General features: G+C 41.1%; 1 protein-coding gene across 4 annotated transcripts in view; it reads right to left on the reverse strand.

The window, feature by feature from the left end:
- The window catches only part of supt7l (SPT7 like, STAGA complex subunit gamma), a 206,684-nt gene that overhangs the window by 129,044 nt on the left and 59,138 nt on the right, over positions 1–18,502 (reverse strand). For all 4 annotated transcript variants that reach the window (XM_022250916.2, XM_087136882.1, XM_087136880.1 and 1 more), the window contains exons 5-6: positions 8,997–9,106; positions 3,434–3,555 (exon numbers count right to left, since the gene is read on the reverse strand). In XM_022250916.2, coding sequence (XP_022106608.1) covers positions 3,434–3,555; positions 8,997–9,106 — 232 coding nt within the window. The remainder of the gene's footprint in view (positions 1–3,433; positions 3,556–8,996; positions 9,107–18,502) is intronic.

Below are 18,502 nucleotides of genomic sequence, written 5' to 3' on the forward strand. Positions count from 1 at the left end.
TTTGGGTAGAGTAATATGGTGTTTACTGATGCGTGACTCTGCCATTTTAAGCCTATATCGAACAAGTGGTAATTTTCCAGTGACAAAAATATGGAGAAGGGAAACAACAAATACATATTCATTATCTGTGAAACAGAAACCAACCACACACACTTGGTAGAATCAACTTACAAAATAGATGAATACATGTTTATACAAGAACAAGTGATAATGAAGGGAGATTTGCAAGCCTTCAGGAGTGTGAAAATAATACGTCTCACCAGTGTGAAGGCTAGAAAAAACAGGACAAAAGTACCAGATTAAAAGTACCACTTTTAACTGTAGTATTAAAAAAGTTGCAATTTGCGCATTAGCTACTGAGAAACATGCAAATGTAAGGTTTAACAGGTAAGGGGGGCCCAGAAGTGCAGTACCTGTGTTTAATCAATGCAATACTGCATGTTTGTAACATTTCAGGATCACTGCATACAAAATTGAAGTACCGCAGACTATTTCAAGATGTACTTTGCGTCGGGGAAAATATTTATTTTATTGCAGGTTTTGCCCTCACCCGACGTATATAAATTTATAAACACTGTATACTCCGTGTTTGTCAGAGTCTTCAAAAAAAATTCACAAGCTTACTCTTGTGGGACTCGAATTAACATCTCCCCGATGCAAAGTACATCTTGAAATAATTCCTGGTACCTGCTGCTATATCTGACTCGGACCGGCCAGCTGACCCCGGCAAGATCGGTGGTTGAGCGGTTAAGACGTCTGTATTAGTAAGCAGGAGGTTGTGGGTCAATCATTTTAATGACATCATAATGACATCACACACAAGTCTCCATTACGCAGACTCCTATTTTTCATCCGAAAGCTATCGTACAACAAAAACAATTTCAAAGAATTGTGCTGATTCAGTAGGTATTATGAAAGGACTGTTTCCATTCTTAACATTCACACTGCACTTACAAAACTTCACCAGAATCTGACCTGCTGTAGTTTTAAAGTAAATGTATTTGGCCTTTGTATACATAATATGCACCTTTAACATGATGTCATGTGACATTTTAATTTTTGGACTATCTGCAGTACTAGATGTCCGATGTCCAGATACAAACATGTGCATGTACATGTATTGTTGCAAACGTAGATAGTAAAGTTCCAGCGCCCCCGTGTTTTACTCATGTGTTCCTTCACTACTTTGTCTCTGTGGTTTCTCTGCCGAGTTTGGACACGTGACTTATTCTGTACTTAACCTTTTTGCTCATGACTCTAGCAGAAGTCATGTGACCCTTTGAGATGGCAGATTCCCATTGGTTGAGTGCTTCAATGATGTTCATATTTTATTAATTTACTAAGCCAATTGAGCCCAATAAATGGAGATTTTGCCTAGCTCGAGGGTCAGATGCAGCGGACCTAACTCTTGTTGTGCGGAGTGAATCCTTACATAGTGAGGAAGTTGGATCCTTTCCAAGAGTGGTGAGGTAGTTCCAAAATACCCATTCTTATGATGAAGTGCGTGAGTAAACATATGAATGCCCAGTTAGCTTAGCTTGGACTAAGTGTGTTGTGAACTAGCCCAGGTTGCAAGTAGGGAGAGTTGCCGTATCGTAGTGGCCTGTCACTGCTACGTCTAAACCGTTGGCCGAGTGAGATGCTCCATGTTCCTCGCCACTCTGGTCCTGCTAACAAGCCCCAGTCCTCCCCGTCTATACGCTGAACCAGTGATGCAGTGCAGCAATTCGATCATTACATTCACCCAATTCTAGTCTGAGTGGCAGTGTGGCAACTCCCACCATGATCCTGTGGGTCTGAAATTCCAACGGTCCTGCCAAGCTGTAGTCGAGTTACATACGACTTTGTGCCTATAACTTCGCCTCTCATGTGTTGCAGTGTTACGTTAAGCTACACCTCCTTCAAAACCATTTATGAACTTAGATGAAGCAATGGAAGAGAAGTGACAGCAATAAACTAGCGATACAGTCTGAATGTCACCCGAACCCTTGTATCCCGTTCATTTAAAAAAATTGTTGACCCTGAATACCACATCTTTTTTGAACAATGGTAAAAGTCCAAGCTGCCACAAGCCTGATATTTAGTAAATGCAACAGTATATTGTGCGTTTAGTTTCGAGTTGATTGGAATTGGAAAGTCCTTAAGTACAAACCCAAACACACATGTGATTGAGGCAGGGCCAATTTTCAGTTGTTATTCTATGTGTATTCTTTATTGTTTAGAAGATAGGAGTAGTGCCCCTTAGTGAGGAAAACCCCATTTATTTCAGTCTCAGTTGGATCTCCCCCCCTTTCTTGGTAGTGTGTTTCTCCCCCCCCCCCCCCGTTTGTTTGGTTTAGCCCAAAGTCCCCTATAAAGTTGCCTCCTGGTCAAGGCAGTTCTCAGTACAGCAGACCAGCAGTGAAGTATGTACATGTCCCTGTACATGTGTTCATCTTTCATCCTTTTAACTAGAGTGGTGCGCGATGCTTGTGTTTTGTCTGCTCAAGTCATTGGTGAGTCTTCATTTATATAATAAGTGTTTTCTTTCATGTATTGTGAGTAGTTTTAGTATAGTTTAATTCTATGTAGTTTTTAAGTTTGTTTAGTTTACAATGTAAACTTTGATTCCGGACAAGATTAGTCTTTTGAAGAAGTTCTAGTTTTGAAGCTTTGCTTATTAACTTATTTACATACGACAGATTCATTACTGCTTTTACTTTTAATGATAGACAGGCATAGACCATGCATGTGATCTATAGTTTTCTTTTGAATTTTTCCACTGCACTCAGTCTCTGTACAGGTCTGTGTTGCCACACAATGGGCATGCTGGACTTGTTGCATAATGTGTTCATTCTTGCCTGGGGATTAGCACCTTCCACTTCCTTTGTATGAGAGAACTTGTTTATTGTGTCATGAATATTTAGCAGACCCTGTTTCTTATTATACTCTTTACTTTTGTTATCTTGATTTACAGACTTCTTGTTGGAGTGTACTTGAAAGGCGACTTATGCACACTGTGTTGGATTTTTAGTCTTTTTAAAGTTTTTTTCCATTTTTCCTGTACTTTTTCATTAATGAATTATTTTTGTGTCCCTTTTTTGAAGTCAAATATTGGTATCTGAGTCCTTATTAATTCAGTTTCCTGTGACTTTTCCTTCAAAGATCCTTGGTTTAGTTAGAGTTTTTGTTGTTTTGCGAGTTCCCATAGTGTGTCATTTTTCCCCGTTACATTATCCTAAGAAAAAAAGTGGGCAACAAAAAGAGGGAATCTGATTGAAAGTTGAAAAGCTACATGTATTTCAGCTGAGTGCTGAAACAGCTAACAAACAAGGTGAAAAAGATTTCAGAGCTAACAATATCTACATTATATACATGTATGTAATTGTTTACTCTCCGATGAAAAAAGTTTAAACAACCATTAGATTTTGAAATAACTGTTAACACAACACACCTGGAATCCAGTACAGCTTTTTAGTGCTTCTCTGTCCACAGCTACCCTCAGCAATTTGCAGACCATGGTCAGGTACTCATGAAGGATCTCATTCAGGGTTTCAGTGGCTGAATCTTGGCTCACTGGAAGTGGAATGGCCAGGTGAAGGTCAGCAGACAAGCAATATATGGTATGACAATAAATGTACGCATACACACACATTATTGTTGCCTGCTGTGAAGGGGTCCTTTGTTTAATTTTCCCCCAGAGTTAACAAACTCATAGAACCCACAACAGGCAACAATTAAAGGTGTAACAATACCACTATCTCACGATGCGATACGTATTGCAATACTTGGATCACGATATGATGCGTATCGTATAAACAAAGAATTCAAAAAGACGAAAGCCAATTTAAAACGATTCACTTGGTGACTTGCCAATGGTAACTTACTAATGGTAAGCTTATAGATGATGAGGACAAGAAGCTTCTGCAAGTTGAGTCACAAAATTAAACATAAAACTGTATTTATTTTTCTTAGTGTTTCTGGTATGTGAATATTAGGCCAAACAAATAATAGCTATGCTTCCTATTACATTGAAAGAAAATAGGTTGGTTAGGTCGATAGTATCTTTTTTTTTGTCGAAGGTGTTTGGGTCAAAAGTTGCAAGCTCAGAAATTTCCCCCCCCAAAATTAGTGCAGGTCGGGTCTCCGAGGGATACTAACCCCTGCCCAGCCAACATATGCAAATTTCCCATGTACCTATTACAATTCGCTAAAAAGACTGGATTATGCATTCTGCCCCTTGACCCTCCACAATGCACTGCGATCCCACCGCCATGTTTGTCCTTTTCAAAGCGGTGAAAACCACCGGAGCCTAAGTGGGGAAGGATAGGCAGGAGTGGCTGGGCAGGGGCAAGTATATTCATATTTAATTAAATCAATTCGCAGCATTACGCTGAATTACATAGTCTTTACATTCATACAAAATTACAAATAAAAATCGCAAAATATGATTAAAAAAAATAAATTATTAAATACAAAAAGAAAAACAAAATACTACACAAGAATCTATAAAAAACCTGTTAGGTGATTTGATTAAGAAGCTTTAACAGAAAGCATATTGCACTATTACCATATCTGTTGGTTTTGTTATGAAGGATCCGGTACTTATTTGAATTTCTAAGAGACATAGATGTACTGTGGGCACTGATATATTGGGGAAACCAATTTGCATATCTGTTGAATTTTATACATTCATTTGCAAATTGGGAGCAGAGATGACATCTTCTGTCTTCCAAAGATTGGAGGCCTAATGAATTAGAAGCATCTACATATGAGATGTAATCAGATCCAAAGATAATACAACAGGCACGCTTTTGAATGCATTCGAGTTGATCAGCCTGATTTTGGTTAATAATACCGTGCCAAACTGGAGCTGCATACTCACAATTAGGGCGAACATAACAAGTGTATACAGAACCATGTCATCGATAGGCACACTGCAAAACATCTTTCAGGTAACACTTAGTGAAGGTGGATGGAGATTTCCAGCAAGCCGCATGAACCAGAGGAACTCTTCTGAAGTACGACCTGGACGAAGAGGCGGCCCAAACGTGGGCCCTGACGTGAGATTAAGTCATCTCATCATGTTGTGCGGGCCAGTCTAAGCTTTCAAATATAATGGCCAAGACCGTCCATCAGGCGATAGTGACAAAGAGGCGGGAATTAATTAGATTCTTGGCGATGCTCGGCCCTAGCAAGGTATCACTTGAGAGTCCGAACTGGACACCATCTTTAGTCAGAGTCTGAGAGTCGTTGTGGGCACACTTGAGTAACATTCCTCAAAGAGGATGGTGGATGGCAGCGCTGTTAGAGACAGTTGATCCATCGCTGAGGCCCGAGTGAACAGTCGCCAAGGCCGACCAGTAGTTGCAGATGGTGGCAATCTGGAGACCCGAGTAAAACAGATATGTGAGGAAGTCTGCAATGGAACTCACAGGAGCTTCGGTTGGAGAAACAGTCACGGTATATACACTTTGGATACACCCACTACGGAAGAACTCATGTACGGCAAGCAATGTGGGGCGTGGCCAGGCTGAGCGGAAGAATATATAGAGAATAGGGAATTATTAGATGAGATGAGCATGGGGACGATGGGAAAGTTGGCGAATTAGGACACTCGAGGCATGGATACCGAATTGAATGGCCATCCCGGTGTGTAGACTGGTGAGCCATACCGATGAATACATATCTTCCACAGTAGGCGCTGGTAGTAGGGAGACCACCAGAGGACTTCAGAGCACAGGAACTGGGGGTGAATGTCAAATTCCCAGACCCAGCTAACAGGGGAGTAAGTTTACTTGCCCCAAGTGCTGTACCAATGGACAGAGCCACCACGATTCACGATATGATCTGGAGCTGGGTCCCGCTGGGGGAACTGTTCTGGCTGGACAACAGAGACCACTTCAGCGTCTGGAAACATTCCTTGTGAGGGAAAAGGGATGGCCAGGACAGCATTTGGGTCAGGTGCCGTCGCTCCTGGCTGAGGCTTGGAGTCTATCTTGCGGGTGAGAGAGGTGAAGGCCTCCGAGACGGACTGGAGGGTCGTCATCCATGGGAGTGGATTCGGGTTGGAGCGGCGTTTCTTCTTAGCCTTGGACGAGGAAGAAGCCGAAAAGATGTCTTAGCCTTGTGCTCTTAGCCTTCAACAGTGCGGGGGAGCCACAAGGCGGGACGGTTGGAGGTACAACCAGGCGGGGGTCCCCCGATTGGTTGGTCGTATCCTGCAAGGAGCGTCTCAGGTCAGGATCGGTGGCCTCATGATCGGAGTCAAGAGCTACGGATGGGGTAAGGCGGACGAAAGCCCTGGCGGCATAGCACTCCAAAGGAGGGGGCATCGTCCGATGCAACGGGAGGCTAAACACCAGGCTCGCTTTGGCATTTATTCAAGAAGGATTTTTAGGCGCAAACATTGAAGACAGAACAAGGGCAATCAAAGTGACAGAGACGCTCTTTTTGTGACTTCTTCGGGTGCTAATGCCCCGGTGATGCATCACTCGCACAAGAGAGAAGCTCCCAGTGATTTTTACAAGGTGGTGAACAGGGAAGTGTAGTCATTCCACCCAGATTTTACAATGTGGATTGGTTCGATTTTATTCTAATGCAATTCCCGGCGCGAGTTTTAAAGTACATCAAGACTCAAACTTGGTGACAATTATGATAACGGATTTGAAACTCCAATTGTGGCTAGGTAAAGAAGTCGGCAAGTTTTAAGTCTGCAGAGAGGTAGACTTGTGCCAAACATGATATACAAGGGGGAGGCAAATGTAGATCCCTTGACGAACTTTGGATACACTGTCGAGAAATAAACAATCAATTTAATTTCTTTAACGGACAGCCTTCGTATGTACTATGCACTATGTCAGACCCGAGTGAAAGCACCAAGTCACTTGTAATGATCAGATAACAAGCTTACATTTTTCGTAGAGAAACGAGCAAGGAGAAATCATTAAGTATACGGAGTCGAAGCGATACGTGCTACATCTGCCGCTATAGGAATCCCCGCTATTTTGGGAGTAATTACCGGGCCCATAGGACTTGTAATGAAAAGCCTCGCAATTGGAGCATTTGGCGCTTACACGTTTTAAAGTACGCCTCCCGCAGGTTGATCCATAAAACTAAAAAGCACGATCATGAATGCCAAATTAAATACCACAGAGGAAAACGTCTCACACAGGATTGCATACGGCGATATTTCTCAAGAAGAATTCGCTTTAATTTTATCCGAAATGAAAAAGTTTAACGAAATGAAGGAAAAGATGACGACAAAGTTGCAAGAAAATAAAATGACGAGTAAAGAAGAATTTGATCGGCAGGTCAAAACTTATAAAACTTAAGGTTAAAACTTATTCTTAATATTAATGTAATGTCCTTTGCTTTTTGTCAAACATCACCAAATTTGTGTGAATGACTTGGGAAAAACACCAATATGTTTTGTCTGCAATTGTTTTCAATTTTTCACGAAAAAATCTCTGCAACTAAAGGAAAAACATTCCCTCAGTAGTAAATGAGCTCCTCCACATACCAATAAATTTAACTTATAATTCATCTTAACAAGAAAATATAACAGTATAGCGTACATGTACATTTATTGACAACATGGCTTTTATTTTTTTCTGCGGATCTACATACTAGCAGCTTTCAGTAGCAGACTGTAACTAATGGCCACTCATCTAGACTGGATTTCAACCCCGCAGAGACTGCATGGAAGATGCCACTGATAAGGTTGTGACAAGATCAACTGAAGAGTGCAGTGGTCATGGTTTGGTTTAGCATTGATGCACATACTACTTAGCTGTATTACAGCTGCAAGAAATATTGGTACTGACCTATGAAAGTTCTAACCTTTGATTCAGAGAAGCCACTGCAAGTCATGCTTTCACGAGTATCACGACAGCATATAACCATTAAGAAACATTAATTTCAATGAAAGTTTATATGAATTTAAAAGCATGCCTCTTATGCAGTAAGTACATGAAGCATGTGTTTTAAAGCAACAATTACTACTATATTGTAAACGCGTCTTTAATAATGTTTATACATACAAGCAACCTGCTGAGCTGAAATGTTTTTGATGCCAATAAATAGTAAGCCTACATGTATGTGAAGGATAGACACACTCCAGTGCTAAATTAATGATCAAATTTAGTTTGGATTCCAGCTTGATACCAATCCTAATCAAAGCAATCCCAAATCCAACTCCGAATTTAAATTACATGCACATATATGTAATCTGTTGCAAGGAGACACAAAATGTCTTGTTGGTTCTTCCACTCTAAATCCCATAGGATAATACATCTTCTGCTCTACACCCGATTTTTGTCCACTCCCAATTCCTTTCAAACTTAGCATATATTTAGACTAAATATGTAAATGGAATCATCCATTAGCTCATTTTGCCCATAAATTTAAAATTAAGTTATGGGAGCAAGTACTGTAGAAACAACTAAATTTTTGAATAAAGTAGTTCTTCCAAGAGCCTCCAAAAACCTATTCCTTCCTGGGTTATTTTAGTGTGTAACTGCAGCCCCTGATTACACAATAGGCCCCAAATAGGTTATGAAAAACCAGTAAGGGAGTATTTGTTAAGTTATGAAGCTTCTCAATGAGTTTTAAAAAAACAAACAAAATTCACAGCCTTTAGCATAAATTTCAATGGGACACAATAGTTGTCTCCTTGAGTGGTGAATGTTGGGGTCTCAGCAGAGTGAGTTTGGGCCTAATGTACCTTTGATATGTGACTATTCTTTGGTGCATATCTACAATATCCTGACCTTCCTTGGTAAGCTTTAATATTGCAGAGAATTTCAAGGACGGTGTGAAAACATGGTGTATTTAAACTCCGTGGAAAGACCCATGCACATGTAGCATACATGTAGGTTTGTGGTCATTTGGATGTTCATTCCTTCTATGTATAGTTTAAGTGGTGCATATTTACCATATTTTCACTTTGAACAGTAGAGCTAGCAAAAAGGTGTGTTTGATTTGATCACAATGTATATTACAATTTTACCACTTACTTTCATATCCTGCATGTGCACAAATGGTAGCCACAGCTCGCCTTCTCAGTTTTCTGGCTGTCAAAGTGTCCATCCCCACAGAGGTGTCAAGTGTTACTGCCTTTTGAATTCTGCAAAGTGAATATAAGGTAATGGTGGAAACAGAAGGCTTATTTTAAAGACCTATGACAGTTCACCCATTCCTATTGGTCAAGAGCCCGTTGTGCAGCTGGCCTTTCACTTGACAAAAAAAAAATCCATCGACAAAAGTGGGCCTTGAATGACCTACATATCAATATATTTCTACTTACACACTACACTTGATTGGGTACCTTGGATGACATCGCACATAAGAAATTTTAACTCCATTTACTTTAACCACTTGCTGCCGGGGGACCCATTTTTCGAGCACAAAGGCTTTATACACGAAGCCGGGGAGCCCGAAACTGGGACAAAAGAGCTAAGCCTTGTAACAAAAGACCGTGTTCGGCCAAAAGGCGGAGCTTCTGAGCATTACCGACATTTTTTCACTGTCAATAGTGGAGATAATCCAGCCTTGTTTTGAAACAGCATACCACGGTTTTGGGCATTTAGAGCGAGCGGATTACCACCGGGGACAAAAGTGCTCCACCACCGCAGTGATGACCCACACAGCACCGCTGCATGTTAATCTGGCCCCTATTGAAAAGAGGTCAGCAGCGCAATGTGCCAGGTTCGTGAACAAACGAAAGTTATATAACACCGCACAATCTGGGCTCTTTTTACAAGGCAGCGGACCTGGCTGAAATACTCAGGCATCAATAGATTTTTTCTGTCAGGCTACAGTGGCCACCAGACAGTAATTCATGTGGGTTTAAATGTCCATTAATTTAAATGATTAATTTTTGAAGATTTTTGAAAACTGAAAATCTTGAAATTCACCCCTATGTGTGCACTTTTTCAGCATGTGGTTAAACCGGAGAAGCTCATTATTCACCAAAGTGGCTGGGATTTGAACATCAGGGAAATTCACGATTCAAGATCACTTATCGTCTGTATAAAAACACAGACAGTCGCCTTCCACTGTATACCCAGCAAGAAATGAGACCGACGGGTACCCCCCCAACATGTCCAATCCCTAGATACACATTCCAGACTATTGTTACTTAACACATCCCCCCAAGATGTCTGAAAGGAATTCCCCAGATTCCAGCGAAACAATGACCAACACAAAGCAGGGGGGTTCTCTCCGTCTCATACCTTGCTGGATATGTTCCACTGGCAAATAAAATAAAACATGTTAGTGTATACAGTGTATAAACATTTACAAGTAATACACATAATGAATAAATACATAAACAGATTCAACAGAAAACTGGAGGTTTAAGGACAAAGCTAAGCACTTTGTCACATTTTTGTTTTTTTCTTAAGGGCATTCCTTCATTTGAGATACTACTTCATTTGGATTTCTCTTCTTACTCAAACATCTATCCAAGAGCTACAAATAATTCCCAAAGTTACTAATATATTTTAGGTGACCTCACTATGACAAAATATTCAAACCCTTTCAGACATAAGGAGATATAACATATTAAAGTTAGCACCCTTACATTATGTCACCTTGTCTATAAAACTTCCCATTCTGGCTATCTACCAAATTTCAACCCAATCAGACATGTAGTTCACCAGATACAGGGCTATAAAGAACGAACGTTTAATGTCAGGTGACTAATATTACATGATGAAGTCATTATCACATCAGGTAAATGCTCGTCTAAAGCCCTCAAATGTCAAGATAAACGCAGGATTTGAACCCAAAAGGAAAAGTACTTCACAGGATATATTGCTTTGAAGAGTGCACCTTAAATGACACATGATTTGTCACATGATGACGTCATGATCACATAAGCTCAATTTTTGTCTATAAAACTTCCCTTTCTAGATACCCGCAAGGTTTCAACCAAATTGGACATGTTCATCAGGAGATATATGGCTTTAAAGTTTGCTCTTTTAATGTCGTGTCGCATGACACCGTATGACGTCATAAAGACAATGTGTTGTTCTTGGACCCGCTTTAGCTGGGAGACTGAGAGTGCATGGTCAGTCAGATTGCGCTCCGAGGCTGATTTGACGATGTAATTGGGAGAATGTCTACATGTACAGTTTACATGAGTATTGCATGACTGCACACAGTACATGCAGTATCGCACACTTGCAACAGACCATGCTGTGTTCGATGAAGTTTGGCCCACAGGCAAACACTGTCTCGGTTCAAGGTAGAAATTAAAAGACACAGTCCCAGCTAGCACAATGTTTCCCGGTGGGCCAAGCTACATGTACATCGAACACAACATGGGCTATTGCAAGCGTGCAACATTTGAATATTGCTTAACAACCAAAATGTTCCCTTGAAAACATGTACAAAATCAATGAGCTGAAAAAAAATTGAAAAATCAATAATAAATCACTTGATGACATCATCATGATGTCATGTTTCTACGACCATAAATACATAAGGATCCTTCACTGGTACACCTTTGATGAAGATCCAATGTTCAAAAGCACTGAAGTCGTGTACAAGAAAAATGTGCGCAAAACAAATGGGCTTTTGAGCAGAAGACCATGATGTTGACGGAAAAAAAAAAAAGACTAGAGCTCCGTGCATTTGTCTAATGGACAAAACACAGGGCTTTTTCACATTTTGAGGTTTTAAAAAAAAACCCAAACAAACAAACAAACAAACAAACACCCCAACAGACAGACAACTGTCGAAGACACCAAGGTTAATAAACTTAGGAAAGAAGTCTTCCCTGTTCACGTGCTGCAAGGTTTCAACCCAATCGGATATGTACTTCACGAGAAATAGTGCTTTGAAGAGTGCACCTTTAACCACTTCCTGCTGGGGACTCCGAAATCAAAGGAAACAGGGCCCTGTACTCTGAACAAAAGACCAGGCGGATGGGCATTACCAACATTTTTCACTCTCAAAAGTGGTGATAATCCAGCCTTGTTTTGAAATCGTATACCAGGGCTTGGGGCAATGAGAGCGAGCGGATTACCACCGGGGACAAAAGCACTCCACCACTGCAGCGATGAGCCACAAAGCACTGCTGCATGCTAATCTGGCCCCTATTGAAAAGAGGTCAGCAGTGCACTGAGCCAGGTTCGTGAACAAAAGACAGTTATACAACACTGCACAATCTGGGCTCTGTTTACAAGGCTGCAGGCCTGGCTGAAATACTCACTTCAAGCTCACTTGTCAACTTAGAGCAGTGCCTAAAGATTACTTTGTGTGGCTATAAATGACCATTAAATGTAATGATGAATTTTTGACGGATTTTGAAAACGGAAAAAATGATAGTCATGCCGGCCCAGCATCATCAACATTGAAAATGCCCCAGCATGAAGTGGTTAATGTCACATGACTTCTCACAAGATGACATCATCATCATATAAGATCAATGCTCATCTAAAGCTCTCCTCTTCTAAGATATCTGCCTGGTTTTAACCCAATCGGACATGTACTTCACGAGATATAATGCTTTGAAGAGTGCACCTTTAATGTCACATAACTTGATCATCTGATGACGTAATCATCACATGATGTCAATTTTCACCTATACCACTTCTCTGTCTAAAAATATGCCAAGTTTCAACCCAATCAGACCTGCACTTCAGGAGATATAGCACTGTAACCTGTGTTTCACATTTAAAAATGGCGGGAACCAAAGTTCATATTAATCTAACTCCCTTTTGAAAAACTTTTGACCTCACACAATTCAGGATTTACAAAAGAGATTTTTGCTTTATTAGAGGTAATAGACAAGCCAAGTGATATGAGAAATATGAAGTGAATCCAGAGAACTCCAATTCAAATGGCCATAAGTTAAAATAGGAGATATACAGAAAATGCAGGATCCTGTTAAGTGAGCTCAAGAAAAGAAATGGCGCCAAAGTTCTAGATGAAGAGATGAGTTGCAATGAGTGGTTCCAAGGTGGGAGAACAGGAGTCCGTCATGTTGTGTAGCCAGTTGGCAAAAGTGAAGAGCAAAAGTTCAGCAGAAGAAATGTAATGCAAAGGAATACTTGCAGATCTTGCAAGGTTGATGTCGGTAATTAATGCCACAGATGCCTTAGTGTACTTGTGCTGTGTCTGCTAGTCACAATATATGTTGCTTGGTGGCTGAGAGGCCTGGGGACAGCTCTTCAGGTGGACTACAGAGACTCTCCTCCAGACCCTCTTTCAGAACATACAGTTCACTAACTAAGATAGAGAGTATAGTGGTCCATGCCACATTACTAATATAAAAACATTTACGAGGTCAAACTAAGCAACCGACTTTTTATGGGTTACGCGCTTTGGTACATGTAGCTGTACATCTTGTATGGACCTCAAAATAAATACCATCTTGCATGTGAGTTGACATGTAAAGGGAAAATATATATGAGGCTCTGAATTAGAACAAATCTTAAAACTAGACGGGATCACCCTAGGAATACATTTCTCAGTCCAACATCGGAATCAATTGGTGAAAACTCCAAGTCTTAATCACACTGGTTATAAATATAGGTATATATGAAAACAAATTCTAAAGCTTGACCAATAGACATTCATATTTTATAACTTCTGATGAATTCGACGTACATCAGAATCTATCGAATATACACGAAACCCTGTTCAAATAAACCATAGTCATCGAAAAGCATTATAAAAGCATCAGTTCAAACTGTAGGACAACAGTCAATCACTTACACCATGGATATGATGGGTGATAAGTCCTGACTTGCACACATACACAAAATCTGCACATATTCTCAATGCAGTGAGGGGCACAACTTATTCCCAGCCTCCACTGAGTTATAAGTCAAAGTGATTGAAAAGTACACTCAAACCACCTCAAATAATTCACTAAACACATGTGTTAAGCTACACGTAAAAGCAAAACTTTCCAAGGAAACATCTCATTTGGATCTAGTCTCAGAACATTACTGGCTAGTGGAAATTACGAGATGCATGTACCAAAACCTTCAACATCATAAATTTGCTTGGACTTCTCAAAATATCCCAAAGTCCAGACTTCATAAAATCAATCAGTACACTTCTTTTTACAATTTACATGAGTCACAGAGAAAAATGCAATGACTAAACCCCAGAAAAGATACACAATAGTATAAAATGATATAGATAGGAACTCAAACTTTCAAACTTATCCATTTAAAGGTAGAGAGCCAACACTCGTGACCATAAGGGGAAGACTTGGATTTGGAGGTCCTCCAGTCCAAAGGAAAATAGTGCAGAGCGTAGACAAAATTCGGCAGGCATGTAGTCAGCACGATGGCAAAGTTTGGAATGCCAGGCTTGCCAAAACTCTGGGGCAAATTGCCACCCAGAACATGCCCTTGCCACATGACCAGCTCAGGCTCTGATTGGACAGCTTAAAAAATGTCACACATGACTCCAATAGTGATTGGTCATTTAGTATCTTGGCAGATGAGCACTCAGCAGAAGTTTGTGGCTTTCACAGCTTGGGTAAGGTATGAACAACAACTAGGGATCAAGTGTCCCAACATCCTGCTGATCTCCTGAAAAGTTTACTGGGAGTGTACACACTGGTGTACTAGTCAGAGATTAAAGGCAGTGGATACAAAATGCATCCTGGGATCTCCTAGGAAAGCAGGAACATTAAAGATAAATTGAAGGAAGAGCAGTTGACAAAAGGCATAGGCAATAGATCAAAGGTTCACCGCTGGAGCACTGCTTACCAGTAGAAAAGTCAAAAGCTCAGGAAAGAACAATTTAAATATGCAAAAGGAAAACATAATAATAAAGAAATAAAATTTGACATTGTAACCCAAGACCTCTTTTGGGACGGGGTTACAGCACTTTAAAGGATGCACCTTGAAGGTCACGTGACTCGTCCACTGATGACATCGTACTCGCATGAGGTCAATATCCATTTTTAAACCTTCCCTTCCTAACTATCTGAAAGGTGTTAACCCAATCAGATATGTACAAAACAAAATACAATACAAAACGTTGTTATCGCGGAAAGAGTGCAGATTAGGGATTCAAAACATTTTTCGCTTTTGGTGTTCCATACAATGCGATCTGCCCTCAGACCATGTACTTGGAAATTTGCCAGCTCCTGAGTATGTATGCTTTACACACTGTGCGCTGCCCATGTTAAAGGCAGATATTGGGAGCCCACGAACACAGCAGCTAATGCACAGTATGCAAATGGATATTTGAGTTTGCAAACATTGTATGGGAGATTTTATAGTTGGGGCTTCATCTATGTGAAGATGTACACCAGTTATACACTTCTTGTAGTCGACTTCAATGTTTTAGCAATTAGTGTTGGGCGAATCCAGCATTTTTGGAATTGATTCCGATTCCGTCCAGGAATCGTGATTCCACTCGGAATCTGTTCCAATGTTTATCGGCAAAATGAACCTCATAAAAAAGGCACTGATGAAGCACAGAGCTATAAAAATGAATCAAAGAAAGGCATCACACGGTTCATGAAGGCATGAGTGACTACATGTATTATACCATAAAAAGAAACACAGTTTAAGTGTCTGTAATGCAAGTTTTAGAACTTGAAAATTGCACAAAATTCAAGGAAACCGGATGTACATGTAGGTCTATGAAGCTCCTAAACCTGTATTTTGCATAGGCAGCGCCGCTGTAATGAAAAGAATTTTAACGCGTCAAAACAAAACAAAGTCACAACCATCAACTTTAAATGTGCAGTTTACACTTCATAAAAATACATATAGTTTGGTCTGGTAGGCAGTACTAGTCCCCACAAACATTCAGTTCCAACATTTGATCAACAGGCATGTTGTTGTATGTTTTTTTATTTCTCATGAAGTCGACTAGGAAAATCAACGTCATTCAAATCGCTCGCACAAAACCCCAAGCGTCATCACCGGCCACAGTTGCACATGAACGCGATGAGTGCAGCAATGCGGCACTGGTCGATGTCTATTTTCATACCGTAACTTATGTGATCGACTGATTACCATCTACAAACATTAACCACGTGGCTGTAGTCTCCTATCCAGTCCCTGGGAACTTTGTGACGGGATGTTGGAAAGTTGTCTTTGTACTATTGCAGTGTTACAAATCAAGCTTAGTGGATTTTCCTTGATCTATTCCCTCATCTCGTTGTCGTCGACCAACGCCTACATCAGAGCATTAGTGGTTATCAATACCCCTCCTCCCGAGTCCTTCCGTGGATAAAAGTAGCTGGTGGGGACTGGGGAAGACGCCCCGCAAGGGTAGACCTACCACTATTAAAAAAAAGAAAACCAAAACAAACCATCGCTACAATTCAAACTTAAATATTTTTTCATTTCTCCCAATTAAAAAAAAAAACACTTAAATCACATGGTTTTGAAAGACAACCACAGTAGTGGCGGCACCAGGCAGGGATAATCTTTTTTTTCCCTGCTGATAGTATGTAAGCTTGCTGGAAAATGTCAGCATAATCTATGCTTGAAAAAAGTTACTCCTTTTCAAAGTTCATGATGTCATTAAAGAAATTAAGCGTGTTGACGTTCTTTGGAGTTTGGAGAGTGCGCTTGGCCGTCACAATGTTCCCAGCGACACTGAACAAGTGTTCAGTGGGTACACGTGTGGCTGGCACACAGAGATTAGACAAAGCCATTTCTCTGAGTTTCGGGAAGCGGTGGCTGTTTAATTTCCACAAGTCGAGTGGGCTGTCCTCCTGATTGATTTTTGGCTCAGCGATATAGATCTGCACCTCTCTGGTGTTTGCTCGGTAGCAAGACAGACTTTCTTTGCTGGTAGCCCAGATGCGGGACTGGTGGTTTCTTCTGCAGGTGTGTCAGCTCGACCCCGTTGGACGGCTGCAATCTGCAGCTCCTCCCGCTCCTCCTCAATGGATGTAGTAACCTGCCTGGTTAAAACATTGGCCACTCTGGCCGCAGGAACAGCAAGTTCTTGTAGCGACCATCGAGGAGTGTGGTAACTAGCAATAAGTTGTGGAGGAAAAGGGCATTACAATATTGCCCCATCTTGTCCAGCATCTCCTTCATGGCTCCAATTTCAGGGATTTCTCTGGGTTCTGGAGCCAGCACACCTGCAAGGTAACTGAGGGCTGGAATGACACCTGACAGTGTAACATACGTCTCCCCTGACAGAGATTCTGTGACGTTTTTACAGGGCTGCAGGACTTTGACAATCTTCTCTACGATGGATACTTCCTTGTCAGACAAATCTAGTTCTTTTCGTTTAGGTTTGACCAGTAGATTGCAGATTGGCTGTTGCTGCTTCAGGATGTGTTCAAGTATGTCGTGGGTTGAGCCCCATCTTTTAGGTACATCTTGAATCAATTTATGGGTCGGGAAATCCAACTTCATCTGCTCTTCAACCAAGGCATATTTTGCTTTAGAAGAGCGTCGCACTAACTCCACCAGCTTGGAGCAACATGAGAGAGTGTTGTGCACACCACAGGTACCAAGACCAGTCTGCACAGCAAGATTTAGGCAGTGGCCAAGGCAGGGCACATTCTGGTGAGCCAGGATGTCTCTCATGGCTTTTGTCACATTTGTTGCATTGTCCGTGATGATGGCACTTATTTTTCTGTGGACCAAATTCCCATTTGTCCGTGACCGAGTCAAAGGCCTCGGAGATATGCTTGCTGTCATGAGGAGGAGGTAACTCTTCATTCTCTAAGGTGAAGTGATGCATATTCCAGTCATTGCCACTGATGAAGTGCGCAGTGACACCAATATATTGGTCTTACACCCAGCTGGTCCACATGTCTGCCGTAAGTGCGATATGCTTCGCCAATGACAGAGCTGGCAGAACTGTTTCGCTCTTCACTCTCTCATACATCTTTGGGATGATGCTGGCTGTTAACATTTTACGAGAAGGAAGGATTTACCGAGCATCGAAAACATGCAGCATGTTCCTGAAACCATGTTGCTCCACATGAAGAGGTCTGAGGCCAGTAATTTCCCAAAATCCAACAGGATTTTCCATACTAGTAAGAAAACACTCACCTCTGTTTACCTACATTTGCATATCAGCACGCATGCGCGTCAAACCTCACTGAAAAAGGTCGCCCAAGCCACAACCTCCGCGCCCACTGCATGTCCCACCATAAAAGGCTAAGTAGCACTAAGACTCGCCATAGTTTTTTTTTTTTGGAGGTCTCTTGATTTTATTTATTTGGAATAGGGAGGGAAGGTAAACAGAGATGAGTGTTTTCTTACTAGAATGGAAAATCCCGTTGGACTTTGGGAATTCCATTACAGAAAACATCTCACCTTTGTTTACCTACATTTGTAGAGTAGCACCATTAAGTAACAATTTGGGAGGGAAGGGACATGCAGGGTAACGAAGGTCTAAACTGAGCCCATTCAAATATGAAAAAGGTTGTTTTGACATACCCGGAAGCTGCCTATCTAGTTGTGAGAAATGGTAGCTTTCTGGGGTGTAGAGACTGCTGATCAGCCGACCTGCTTGAGGGTTTTCCTGCTCACAACACCCTATGCTTGAACCACATCCTTCAGGT

This window comes from Acanthaster planci, linkage group LG05 (assembly GCF_054643075.1).
Source record: "Acanthaster planci isolate LZ-2023a linkage group LG05, COTS_SCS, whole genome shotgun sequence".
NCBI lineage: Eukaryota > Metazoa > Echinodermata > Asteroidea > Valvatida > Acanthasteridae > Acanthaster > Acanthaster planci.